This window comes from Esox lucius, chromosome 6, assembly GCF_011004845.1.
Source record: "Esox lucius isolate fEsoLuc1 chromosome 6, fEsoLuc1.pri, whole genome shotgun sequence".
NCBI lineage: Eukaryota > Metazoa > Chordata > Actinopteri > Esociformes > Esocidae > Esox > Esox lucius.
The window spans coordinates 8,318,655-8,332,880 of record NC_047574.1 but is presented as its reverse complement, the minus strand read 5'-3'; the positions used below and the strand labels follow the sequence as shown (position 1 = coordinate 8,332,880).

Below are 14,226 nucleotides of genomic sequence, written 5' to 3'. Positions count from 1 at the left end.
AATCAATCAAATGTATTTATAAAGCTCTTTTTACAACAGGAGTTGTCACAAAGTGCCTTTACAGAAACACCCGGCCTTAAACCCCAAGGAGCAAACAACAGTAGTGTTGAATTTCAGTGGCTAGGAAAAACTCCCTAAGAAGGCCGAATTGTAGGAAGAAACCTAGAGGACCCAGGCTCAGAGGGGTGACCAGTCCTCTTCTGGCAGTGCCGGGTGAGATGTTAAGAGACCAATTGAAATAATTAATAAATGCATGTGGGCTAAATCCAGAGTCTATTTAAATTTAGACTAGGTCAGAAGTATGACCAGAGGGACAAGGACAGGGACAGCAACGGGCTTCCCAAACCAGGTACTCCGCAGGTGTGGACCAGGACCTAATTTCCTCCTAAAGTTTAAAACGGAGGAGACTGGGAAAATTCAGAAAATGCATTCCTCATATCAACAACGATTTATAGTGGAGAAGGAGAACTGACCCAATCCCCCAGCACAATAGTATAGCAGCGATTCCGGCCATCCCTCCAAAAACCATGGAACTGAGACGGGGGGGTCCGGTGACACTGTGGCCCTACCCGGGGGAAACCAATCCACCCACATTGCCAGGCATCAACCAAAGGGACACCCACCAACCGCAATCACCCTGAATGAGGGCCGAGTATTGCCAGCAGAGTACAGCCCAATTGCACAAGTGCGCAACAGAGAGACAACAACAAGCCAGTGACTCTTCCCCCGAAAGGCATTGGAGGGAGAGCATCCCAGTGGCAACGAGAGCCCACCTGGCAAGACAGCAAGAGTGGACAGTATCAAGCCTTCTGGTCACCTTCACGCCCCCGGGCCAGGCTACACCTAATCATAAACCGTGCTGTAGAGATTAGTTTTTAATAGACTCTTGAACGTTTGCACTGAGTTTGCATTTCTAACCTTAATTGGCAGATCATTCCACAGTAGTGGAGCTCTATGAGAAAAGGCCCTGCCTCCGGCTGTTTGTTTAGATATTCTAGGTACAATTAAAAGGCCTGCATTTTGCGATCATAGGTTACGTGTAGGTATGTATGGCTGGATCATTTCAGCAAGGTAAGTAGGAGCAAGTCCATGTATTGATTTATAGGTTAACAGTAAAACCTTAAAATCAGCCCTAACCCTAACAGGCAGCCCATGTAAGGACTCTAGTACAGGAGTAATGTGTTAATTTTTTTTGTTCCAGTTAGGATTCTGGCAGCCATGTTCAGCACTAATTGAAGTTTATTTATTGATTTGTCAGTAACTGGAAAGAAGAGCATTGCAGTAATCTTGTCTAGAAGTAACGAACCAATGAATCTGGTTGGAATTTAGATCAGATATCTGTGTCCACATCTTTCATGGGATGTACTAACTTTTTCACGACTGTATAGAATTTCTCAGTACATTTCTTATCAAACCATTTTTACCTGTTGGCTATTTTTGTATGTTACTTTTTCTTATGTCTTTCTTTAACTTTATCCTTTTGGTGGTCACTGACCCTGACTTTGATCAGGATCTGTCTCGGATTGTTTCTCAGACAAAGAACAGATTTCGGCCTAATATTATATGTATTGTATATCGCTCTTATTCGCCCCTCGATCTTCCACCCTCTGCTCTCTCTCTCTCTCTCTCTCTCTCTCTCTCTCTCTGACTTTTGTCTCTGTCTCCCTTTCTCACCTTCTGATGTGTAGATAATCTGGAGTTGACAGGATTCTGTCACACTGGGCGCGGCAGGGTCACGTTACATAAACTGTTTTTTAATTTCATTCACTTGTAGGTTATCGCTAATCCCCGGTGCGTGTTTTTGCCTGAGGCGAAACAAACACTTGTGGCTATGGTGTAATATCGTTGACTCATTCATAATTAATGACAAGTCTAAAAGAAAACGTCATGTTCCCTGTTTTTTTACACCAATTTATATTCGTTTGTCCAACGCGTCTTTTAGCGGGGACAGTGACGCTGTTCGCGCACAGGGAAGTCGAGAGAAGAGGAGGGGGTAAAGGACAGGATGGGAGGAGGGAGGGAAGAGGAGGGAGAGAGGCACTGAGCACAGCGACTGGACTCCGTATTGAAGGTGAAGACCAGCCCTGCGCCACGGAGAGAGACATTACCCCAGTAGGCGACGTTGTATAGGCTTGGATATGGAGGTTCCCCGTGTGGAACACGGCACCGGCAGCCCTGTCAGCCCCGGCGACGACATGATCAAGAACCTCAGCCTGGACGCGCTGCAGCTTACTGAAAGAGAAGGTAAGAAGGACCGGACCCGGCTGGGATAGTGTGGTGTGTGTTGGTAGACCATATTCTCATTAGCTTGGTTGATAGCAAAACAGGGTGTGTGAGATAGTCAATGGGAGTTGAGTTGCTAATTACGACATTCTAGACTTGAAGCACATGGATCCCATTACTATGGATGGTATCATTGCTGCTTTTCAATATAGCCTATACCAATTATATTTCAATATGGTTCTAAATAATGTAACAACATTCCACCTTAGTTATTGGATTTAACAATTAATTTACTTGTATCTATGCCTTTTATGTAAAGACGTTTTCAGTGGCACCAGTGCGCAGCTCGCGCTTTTCAGCACCATGGACACAGGCACCGGAGCGTGGCAAGGTGCACGGCCTGGGGGATAGAAATACCAATATATAAAGAGCTGTTTAAACCTATTTGTATTAAACGATGATAATTTTTTTTGTCACGTTAAGAAGGTTTCTCAGAATCTGTGCTAGTAGAGTTACTGTTGACCCGGCTACTTCACGCCTAGACAAGCTAATTCTCAAGGATAGAAATATCTCGTTAAAAAATGAACAAAGCGACCAATTAAAACAGTCTAGTTACATCAGCACCCGGACACAGACTGGCTTGGTCCATCAGGTAATTCCCTTGGGGCTGGGGGGCTGTAATTGCCTACAGACGTGGCCTTTTCCTCCCCCCTACCTTAAAATATTTCTGTTACAGGCAGAAGTCAACCCGCCATACGTGGGTATGTGTTTTCACGTAAGGTGTACTTAGAAATACGTTGTAATAAGTTGACACCTCAGCATATTAATTCCCTAAATGCTCATTTCTGACAGACTTCCAAGCCCAATAGATATGCATTCATTACGTTCAATGCTTGGTCATGTTTCTGGTCCACCTGCCAGTGAGGAAGAACCTGCTGTAGGCCACTGCCTCAAGCCCATGCAGAAAGGAGAAACCTGCTGTAGGCCAGCTGCCTCAAGCCCATGCAAAAAGGAGAAACCTACTGTAGGCCACTGCCTCAAGCCCATGCAGAAAGGAGAAACCTGCTGTAAGCCAGCTGCCTCAAGCCCATGCAAAAAGGAGAAACCTGCTGTAGGCCAGCTGCCAGTCATGTCTGTTGAGGGTAATTTACATACATGACAGAGATGGTTTAGGAGCTGTGGATTCAATGGCTTTCTGGGAGGGGCTGTAGTCAAGTCATTTGTCTTGTGTTGCCATTCTAACATATACATTTAGTTGTGCTTGTGCTGAGGGGTGCGGTGTCATGACCAGTCAGCGTGTGTTCAATTTTACCAACACACACACTGACTTGATGAAAAACTCAACCTAAATGTTACAGTTCAAGACCCCCGTCTTCAAGCCTTCAAATTGGTAGAAGTTTAATGCCTCTGGCATTGAAGTCGAAGTAGTGATGGCAGCATGTGATCATGTTTAAAAATAAAGTAAATTGTGTGGAAAGTATTTTTGTTTACTATTACTTTAAGGGGTAATCTTCCTGAAGCCACTCATCCCAATTATATATATATAAATAGTATATATTTATATATATATATATATATTATATATAGTTAAATTATGCAAATATATGAAAACAATATACTGTTTATAGGGAAACCTTTCTACATTTTGTCATTATAATTAACCAGAAATGTGATATTGTTTGAAAATCCCAGAATGCAATGCTCTCTCATGACAGGTTAATTTATCTTTCGGTGGCTAGGCAGTAATAATAATAAAAAATCAATATGCGCATTTGAAGTAACTACGAAGATAGGAGTTAAAAAGGTGGCCTGTTCAAGTTACTTTAAAAACAAAATGTGATTCCAGCTCAAATCTGTGTGAATCTGGTTGCTATGGCAACATGCAAGGGGTGCTGCATGTGGAAAGGGAGGACACAACTGCTTTGTGTCAAGGCGGCTGAATTAAGAAAGGATTTTAGTCTGCCGGTGCATTGTATTCTTCACAGGGATTTAAGTAAATATATACATATATTTTGTCATGATACTGAAGAATGAATGTGCTCTAGGCAGGTATGCCCATACCATCAATTGGTCAATTTGGTGAAATCTGAGATCATTATATAAATAATAGTTTCATAGGTAATACTTTTTAAGCTCCCATCTCTACTGACCAGAATTTATAGTTTCCATGCATTGCTAAAAAAAAAAAAATACAGACTATTAGAAACCAAGTAGTTGAGTTCATGATTTGCTTAAAAAGTGTTTTCTTTTAGCTAGTGGTAACTAAAGTTAGTTTCAGGTTGTAATGGCTGTTTAAAGAAAATTGACCCATGGTTTACAGTTTGGCCCATGGATAGGTTAGATGGATATATTCTACAGTTGATATCGGGATATATATATATATATATATATATATATATATATATATATATATATATATATATATATATATATATATGTGAGAGAGAGAGAGCAATATTGTGATACTACTAGATATGCCACACTCTGTAGCTCTGGCTACAGCAGGGTGACTCCATGCTCATTATGTTGATGTCCTTATAAGGGCCGACACACATGAAAGAAGGAGGGTGAAAGCAGCTTTTCCCCAGGCACCAAATACTCCCCTGGGGGCAGAGGGGCTGTTGTGGCCCAGTGTCTTTTGCCAGGGGTGGGGGTTGGCGAGGGGAAATGGGATATTTGTCTGTTTGGAAACAATGTCTAATAGAGATTTGGCCTACGCATTTGACCCAACCCCTCTGAAATGGATAGGTGCGGGGAAGTGCCGCAATGAGTGACCAATAGCTCCGAAGTGTTAACTGCCCTGCTTAAGGACAGAACAACTGACTTTCTTTTTTTACAGTACCTTCATTGTAAAGGTAGCTGTTCAGATTGTTGACCTGCTAGACTACCTGACTCTCAAGGTGTCAATAGCCTGTCCCTGTCCTCAGTGGCTGGTATTTAAGGGCCGCTTTGTGGGAATTCAGATCAAATGTGTTTTTTGGGGGGCATTTGACATTTAAATGCAAACGGCTTCTCAAACAGATCAAATAATTCACATAAATGCAAAGCTGCTCAGCCGCCATTCTGATGTGAGCATTACTGTTGATCGTGTAAGCTTCCATGCTTGAGCTTTACAGTAATTCATATAAACTTAAATGTCAAAGCGTTACATTTGGTTGTAAAGCGGACAGTTTCAGTAAGAAGATTATAGATTTGAATTGTACCTGTTAGTAAAGATATGCTGTATAGTATAGCTACCAGGTCAACTCTGATCTCTGTCTCCTCATCTCTTTCTCTAAATTTTTTCCCACTCTCACTGTTTAACTCCACGTATCCATACTGTACCCTGTTTCTGTCCTACCCTTACAGATTTTCTGTTTGTTCACAATGCAAGTGTCTGTCATGTATGTAACGAAGCCTGCTGATGGGTGAGAATGGTTTCATTTGCCTCCAATGCAAATCTGTTGTCCAGGATGTACTGCCTGTGAGTGTCTGGTGGAGAGAGTTACAGTGGATATAAAAAGTCGACACACCCCTGTTAAAATGCCAGGTTCATGTAATGTAAAAGGGACAAAGATAAATCATGTCAGAAGTTTTTCCACCTTTTAATGTGATCGAAAAACCATTGAAAAACAAAACCAACTGAAATCTTTGAGGGAAAAAAACACACAAAAAACACTCACAATAACCTGGTTGCATAAGTGTGCACACCCTTAAACTAATACTTTGTTGAAGCACCTTTTGATTTTATTACAGAACTCAGTCTTTTTGGGTAGGAATCTATTAGCATGAGTCTATTAGCTTGACGTGGCAATATTTGCCCACTCTTCTTTGCAAAGGCACTCCAAATCTCTCAGATTGCGAGGACATCTTCTGTGCACACCCCTCTTCAGATCACCCCACAGATGTTTAATTGGATTCAGGTCTGGGCTCTGGCTGGGCCATTCCAAAATGTTAATCTTCTTCTGCTGAAGCCATGCTTTTGTGGATTTGGATGTGTGCTTTGGGTCGTTGTTGTGCTGAAAGGTGAACTTCATCTTCAGCATTCTAACGGACGCCTGAAGGTTTTGTGCCAAAATTGCCTGGTATTTGTAACGGTTCATAATTCCCTCCACCCTGACTAAGGCCCCAGTTCCAGCTGAAGAAAAACAGCCCCAAAGCATGATGCTGCCACCACCATACCTCACTGTGGGGATGGTGTTCTTTGGGTAATGTGCAATGTTGTTTTTGTGCCATACATACCTTTTGGAATTATGGCCAAAACGTTCCAGACCATAATACATTTTCCCACGTGCTTTTGGGGGACTTGATGTTTGTTTTTGTGAACTTCAGCCAGGCTTGGATGTTGTTCTTTGTAAGAAAAGGCTTCCGTTTTGCCATCCTACTCCATAGCCCATTCATATGAAGAATACGGGAGATTTTTATCACATGTAGCACACAGCCAGTACTTGCCAGAAATTCCTGCAGTTCCTTTAATGTTGCTGTAGGCCTCATGGAAGCCTCCCTGACCAGTATTCTTCTCATCTTTTCATCAAATTTGGAGGGACGACCAGCCCTAGGTTATGCCTCTTTTGTGCCATATTTTCTCCGCTTGATGATTACTGTCTTCACTGTGTTCCATGGTATATCTAATGCTTTGGAAATTATTTTGTACCCTTCTCCTGACTGATATCTTTCAACAATGAGATCCCTCTGATGCTTTGGAAGCTGTCTGTGGACCATGGCTTTTGCTCTGAGATGCAACTGAGAAAATGTCAGCAACTAGAACAGCTGAACTTTATTGATTAATCAGAGTCACTTTAAATGATGGCAGGTGCGTAATGACTTCTATTTAACATGAGTTTCAATGTGACTGGTTATTCTGAACACAGCCACATCCCCATTTATAAGAGGGTGTGCATACTTTTTCCCCCTCGAAGATTTCAGTTTGTTTTTCAGTTGAATTGTTCGCATTATAGGTCACATTAAAAGTGAAAAAAAAGTTCTGACATGATTTATCTTTGTCTCATACTTTTACATCACAAAAACCTGCCATTTTAACAGGGGTGTGTAGACTTTTTATATCCACTGTATGTACCACTTGTAATATGCAGTTAATGCAATGATTTGTCTGGTGAGTACATACTATGGAAATGTTGTTCACTGTAAAAACCATTCATACCAAGTTGAAAACCAGCCATTTATCTTTTAGTTAATCCCTGCAGATAGTTATTCTCTTATGGTCAGGGAAAATAACTATCTCTTTGGCATAAGATCCAGACGCTTCTGTGCATGTAATGAAAACCTGATAATGTTTCAAATTATACAATTATTAACAATTATAGTAACAACTACAAACATTTCATAGTAGACAGGTTACCCTTATCAATGGAAAACTCTGTTTGGATATTTGATCAACCAGATAATGTAACCCATGTTTCTGCTTAATATTTATGAACATGTGAGATATAATAAAAACCTGGCTGCAATCTGAATGAAAATGCCAACATTAAACATATTGCCTACTACACCGATGGGCAGTATTTATGATACATGTATTTAAAATACGTATTTAAAATTGAAAATATGATTTAGTAATTTGTATCAAAATACTTTACTCTTTTGTATTTTGTAGTTAAAAAATACTGTAAAATACTTTGAGAAGTCTACATGATAACATCATAACAATGTTGCCTCTGATTGGTTTCTAGTCAGTAATTTGCCCAGACTTGTTGAGATCAGAACAGAAAAGGTATCCATACCCAAAGATGAAGGTCAAGGTGAGAAAAATATTGGTTGAAACGTGTATTTTTAGCATAAATTGCTAATACATTTTGGTGTTCATTTGAGTAGCCTAGGCTAAATCGTTTACCAATTTACGTAATGTTCTAGCTAACCATTGCAGCCCTCACAGTCAACGTTACCTTGCTACTTTCAGACTGTGTTAAGGTTTTGTCGGTTGTGCTAGAAGATACAAGATAGGTTACAAGATTGTACCCTAATTGAAGTAGCTGTTATAGGATCATGTTTTTGCATACCATTGCATGAATTACTGCCTGACACATTATTTATTATAATATTTATGATTAACAATCAAATGATTAATTAGAAACTAGTTTCTATGAATAAAGGTGCCATCAGTTGTCTTCTTATTAATTACTTGTTTGTCATTGTGTCAATGTTGCAGATGCAAAGTATGCCCTTCATTACCAAACACCAAGTAACTAAATTAGGATACAATTATGAGTCATTAGCAAACTGTTAGTTAAACATTAAACTGTTGGTTACTTTATCTGGGTGATCACAGGGATATGAGAATATTTGGTCTGTTAACTGGTTGCATATGATTTAAAAAAAAATCAAATACAAAACAACTGTAGTTTGATACATGGTATGGTTGCTGTATTGTGTAGTTTATTTTGATACACTTAAAATTAAAATATTTTGAACTTTAAAATACATTTTGATGTATATTTGCCCATCTCTGGCCTACTGCGACTTTAGTAGTTAGACATTTAAATGACAGTGTTGCATACAGTCCCATCTGTAAGTATTGGGACAGAATCATGTTCTTCTAAAGCTCCGGAAAAAATGTAAAGACCACTGCACTTTTTCTTTCCTTTCAAAAATAGTTGAAAAGGAAAGTTTTGAGTGAGGAACAGAAGCGTTTAATTTGCAGTGGTCTCTTAATTTTAACCCTTCTGTTCCTCACTCAAAACTTAAAAAAAAAAAAAGCTGTATATTAAAAAAGCATTTTGATTTAGAATCAAACAATTCCTAGGTCAAAATATAGATTTTCTGCTTTTTCTTTGGTTATTTATTGACGAACGGTTTCACCTTTTAGAGCAACACCTTTTACACGTAGATTGATCTGTACCAGAGTGATTGTAAGAGTATAGTGTTTTTTGTCATCATAGTACATCATCTGTGAAATATGGTGAAAAGGGTCTTGTTACTTGGGCATGGATGGCTGCTATTTGAACTGTCTTAGTTGTCTTCGTTGAGGATGTAACAGCTGACGTTGGCAGCAGAATTAATTTTGAAGTGTGCAGAAACATCTTGTCTGCTAAAGTACAAGCAAACATCTCCAAAGTCATTGGACGACTCTTTATCGTGCTGCAAGACAATAATCCCAAATACACTGCCATAGAAACAAGGGAGTTTTTCAGAGCCAAAAACTTTTTCTGGCCAAGTTAATCCCCAGATTTAAATCTATCTGAACATGCCTTTCATTTGCTAAAGATGAGATATCAGGCAAAACAAAAAAACTGAAGATGGCTGCAGTACTGTTCTATCAGAGCATCACCAGAGAAGAAGAATCTGTTGGGGTCAATGGGCAGCAGACTTCAGGCTGTTATTAAAGGCGAAGTATATGTGACCATGTGCTTTCTTTTTAAAGGCAAAGTATATGTGACCATACAGTGGGGAGAAGTCTGTAATTTTTATCATAGGTACTCTTCAACTGTGAGAGACGGAATCTAAAACAAAAATCCAGAAAATCACATTATATGATTTTTAAGTAATTAATTAGCTTTTTATTGCATGACATAAGTATTTGATACATCAGAAAAGCAGAACTTAATATTTGGTACAGAAACCTTTGATTGCAATTACAGAGATCATATACGTTTCCTGTAGTTCTTGAACAGATTTGCACAAACTGCAGCAAGGATTTTGGCCCACTCCTCCAAACAGACTTCCTCCAGATCCTTCAGGTTTTGGGGCTGTCGCTGGGCAATACAGACTTTCAGCTCCTTTCAAATATTTTGGGTTCAGGCCTGGAGACTGGCTAGGCCACTCCAGGACCTTGAGATGCTTCTTACGGAGCCACTCCTTAGTTGCCCAGTCTGTGTGTTTTGGGTCGTTGTCATGCTGGAAGACCCAGCCACGACCCATCTTCAATGCTCTTACTGAGGGAAGGAGGTTGTTGGCCAAGATCTCGCGATACATGGCCCCATCCATCCTCCCCTCCATACGGTGCAGTCGTCCTGTCCCCTTTGCAGAAAAGCATCCCCAAAGAATGATTTTTCCACCTCCATGCTTTAAGGTTGGGATGGTGTTCTTGGGGTTGTACTCATCCTTCTTCTTCCTCCAAACATGGCGAGTGGAGTTTAGACCAAAAAGCTCTATTTTTGTCTCATCAGACCACATAACCTTCTCCCATTCCTCCTCTGGATCATCCAGATGGTCATTGGCAAACTTCAGATGGGCCTGGACAAATGCGCTGGCTTGAGCAGGGGGACCTTGCGTGCGCTGCAGGATTTTAATCCATGACAGCGTAGTGTGTTACTAATGGTTTTCTTTGAGACTGTGGTCCCAGCTCTCTTCAGGTCATTGACCAGGTCCTGCCGTGGGGTTTTGGGCTGATCCCTCAGCTTCCTCATGATCATTGATGCCCCACGAGGTGAGATCTTGCATGGAGCGATTGCATGGGAGATTGACCGTCATCTTGAACTTCGTCCATTTTCTAATAATTGCGCCAACAGTTGTTGCCTTCTCACCAAGCTGCTTGCCTATTGTCCTGTAGCCATTCCCAGCCTTGTGCAGGTCTACAATTTTATCCCTGATGTCCTTACACAGCTCTCTGGTCTTGGCCATTGTGGAGAGGTTGGAGTCAGTTTGACTGAGTGTGTAGACAGGTGTCTTTTATACAGGTAACGAGTTCAAACAGGTGCAGTTAATACAGGGAATGAGTGGAGAACAGGAGGGCTTCTTAAAGAAAAACTAACAGGTCTGAGAGAGCCGGAATTCTTACTGGTTGGTAGGTGATCAAATACTTATGTCATGCAATAAATAGCAAATTATTTAAAAATCATAAAATGTGATTTTCTGGATTTCTGTTCTAGATTCCGTCTCTCATAGTTGAAGTGTACCTATGATTACAATTACAGACCACTACTTGCTTTGTAAGTAGGAAAACCTGCAAAATCGGCAGTGTATCTTATATTTGTTCTCCCCACTGTATAATCTTTATTTTTGGCTGTGGTTGCAAATCCGGCTTTTCTATGACCTTAAAGAGATAATCCACAGAAAACCACACATTGCAATGATTTACATACATTTTTAGGCATTTTCTGCAAGTTAGCAACATGAGAGATTTGTTGTTAGTATCTACCCAAGCCGTCCACAAAACCTACAATGCAACACCCTTTCTTGACAGGCTGACTGGCTTGGTTCAGTTAGAAAACATGTCAACACAATAATACAATATCAGCATGTGGAGGTTAGATAGCTGTAAAAGCTACACAAAAAATGTAAGAGGTAAAATATTAACATGTTCATTTCAAACTGGTACAGACTGCATTTCTAGCTCAAAGCTGTGTGGATCTGGTTGCTATGGCAACGCTCGAGGGGTCTTATGAGTCTGGAAGCAGACAGACAATGAGGAGCTGCTTTGCTTCATGGTAGTTAAAGAAAGGATTTCAACCTGGATTTCTGTTCTTTGAGGAAATTGTAACGCAAATATATACTTTGTAATGACAGTACAGATGTATTCTTGGCATATTTGGCCATGCAGCATTTTCTTTTAAAAGTAATTGTTCTTAATTTCATAATGCTTTTTTAAAAATGTGTAATAATATCATGATGTCAACAACTATAAAGCTGTGACAGTTAGCTACCAAATTTCTTGCTTTCTAAATGGACCTTTTTATAATTTAAATAATTTTTTGTCTGGATTACCCTCCAGATGATTTATTTTACAAATTATTTATTTTAATTCACTCTGAATAGGTGTTGTTTGTCCTCCATGGACATTTCTGGCTTTGCATTGTTTTGATTTTAACATCGCTCAGCTCTTTTCCAGATATTTATGAAGAGCAGCAATGAAACAAAACAGAGGCAGGAAATAATTTGAGAGTAACTTGCGAGGGTCCTGTATACAAATTTGGTTTGGTCCCAAGTACCATATGGTTTTGTGGTGACACATCATGCCAAGACAAAAAGGCCTATCTGAAACCCAGATAATTTTTTTATTGCTGCCTATGAGTCTGGGAGAGGTTACAAATAAATTTCCAAGCAATTTAAGTGCATCATTCCATTGTTCAATGGACCATCTACTAATAGAGACAATTCCAGACCACTAGCAATCTACATAGGACTGGTCATCCCACTAAATTTAGTTGAAGAGCTGGCTGGAAGATACCCTTTGAGGTCTCAAAGAACCCCAGGCCTCTCTTGCCACAATCAATGTCAAAGTGTATGACTCAAATGTCAAAGAGACAGCATAAACTTGGTATATATGGGAGGTCAGAAATGAAGAAGCCTCTGTTCTCAAAAAAAGCATGGACTATTTTCATATAATGAAATTGTATTTCTGTTGATGTTTTTACTGAAGAGCATAATCTTTGTTTAATTAGTTTTAATTAGGTTAATACTGATGCAGTGATGTGTACTTTCCACGTATGACTATCTAAAGACAAGACCCGGGGTGTACTTTTTCACGTCTATACATTTGATGCATTTTATCTGAAGACACTTGTTTGTTTTTAATGGTGATGTATGCATGTTAATGTTTATGTTTGGTAAGGTCTTTTCCCATGCATTGCTGGAGCTACCAGTTCCCAAAGGTTCACTTTGATCTGGCTGCTTCATCTCATCTCTTCGTACAGACAGAAAATCCCGGAATTAGGCCTTCCAAACAAAATCCGTCTAGAGAATGAGTTTTCCTGCAATGACTGCTCGTCTGTCTGAAATGGCATCAGGCAGATTAAATACCACAAACTAAAGGCTACCCAGGCTGTAGTCAGCCCCTCACGGATGTAAAACTAAACCAGTTCTATCGCGGATTAGACTCAAAAAGGCAATCTCCAGGACACTTCATTCTCCTTGGGTAGGCGGAAGAGGAGTGGACGGCAGTCATGACCGAAAACCATCCAGCCAGTTGCGACAGGCCATCCGTCCATCGAGACTAACAAGACTATACCCACCACATGGCCATAGCCAAATTATAAACTACATGGCTTCTTTGTACTGCAATATATTCCTTCATCTAGATACATCATACGGATACTGTAAAGGTTAACCCATGACCTTTTAACATTTTAGCCTTTTCCTGTCCGGAGCCATGCTCTGACCATTTGTCAGAGGGACCTTGCTCATTACATTAAATTCAGGGGACCTGGCTCGGACTGTTCCTTTCATTGGGGTGTGCTTCTTGGGATCTTGTTACGCAGTCACAGTGTTATGAAGACAAGATGTGTTTGTGTTTGGACTGGTCGGCCAGGTTGTGAGTGTGTGACAGTTCACATCTGCAGCATTAATCACTGCGGATCATTTACCCTGGCAACAGTCACTGGTCTCTTAGTGGGTTTATTGGATCCATCCAGCCCAGGGAGAGATTACTGTAACTAGGAAAGGTTTTGATGGTACTTTATTACTAAACTAAGTCCCCCATGTTTAAACAGACCAATCTGATATTTTTTTCAATACTTTTTCATCAAAACAAATCGGACCATTTTATTAAATGTTATTGGTCAAAATGTCCCATTTGGCTTTTTTGATTTTACACAGCTGGGCTCAAATATTTTTCTGTAGTTATTATTATAAATTTTTATCATATTATTCTTCCTTTATGACTTATCGTGATGTTTTACTTTTCGTGATGTTTTATGCATTAACAGCCGTAGTTTACCTACAGGATTTCAGCCACATAAGGACATGTTATTATTATTATTTTTACAGGCTTAAGAAAAAATATAGAAACAATGGCAGCCATTGCTTGTTGATCTGAGGCCTGTTCTAAAAAAGCAATAAAAAAAAGTGTTACTGTAGTACGTCCTGGTTGGTTCTGTTAGGGTACTGGTTGATCCTGGTTTGTTTTTGTTGGTCCTGATTTTTTATCATTGGTTTTGTTTGATCTCGGTTGGTTTTGGTTTGTTGTGTTTGGTCCTGGTAGATTGACGTTGCAATGATTAGCCTGACTGAGGGCTCTCCCAGCAAGTTGTCCTTATTATTAATGGTCCAGTCAGATGAATGGAAGCAGCCACTTCCTCTCTCACTAATTGTCACCCAGGGATGAATCTGGTAGGGAGGGGCCTCTAAAGT

The 14,226-nt window shown here is 40.1% G+C and overlaps 1 protein-coding gene across 3 annotated transcripts in view; it reads left to right on the top strand.

The window, feature by feature from the left end:
* Window positions 1-1,783: 1,783 nt before the first annotated feature.
* phyhiplb (phytanoyl-CoA 2-hydroxylase interacting protein-like b) overlaps window positions 1,784-14,226 on the top strand; it is a 27,860-nt gene continuing 15,417 nt past the window's right edge. For 2 of the 3 annotated variants that reach the window (XR_829187.5, XM_010897660.4), the window contains exon 1: window positions 1,784-2,244. Coding sequence is in view for 2 of the 3 variants with exons in the window: in XM_010897660.4 (XP_010895962.1) it covers window positions 2,139-2,244 (106 nt within the window). In the remaining variant the exon portion in view is untranslated. The remainder of the gene's footprint in view (window positions 2,245-14,226) is intronic. The other variant, XM_010897661.4, reaches the window with a different exon arrangement.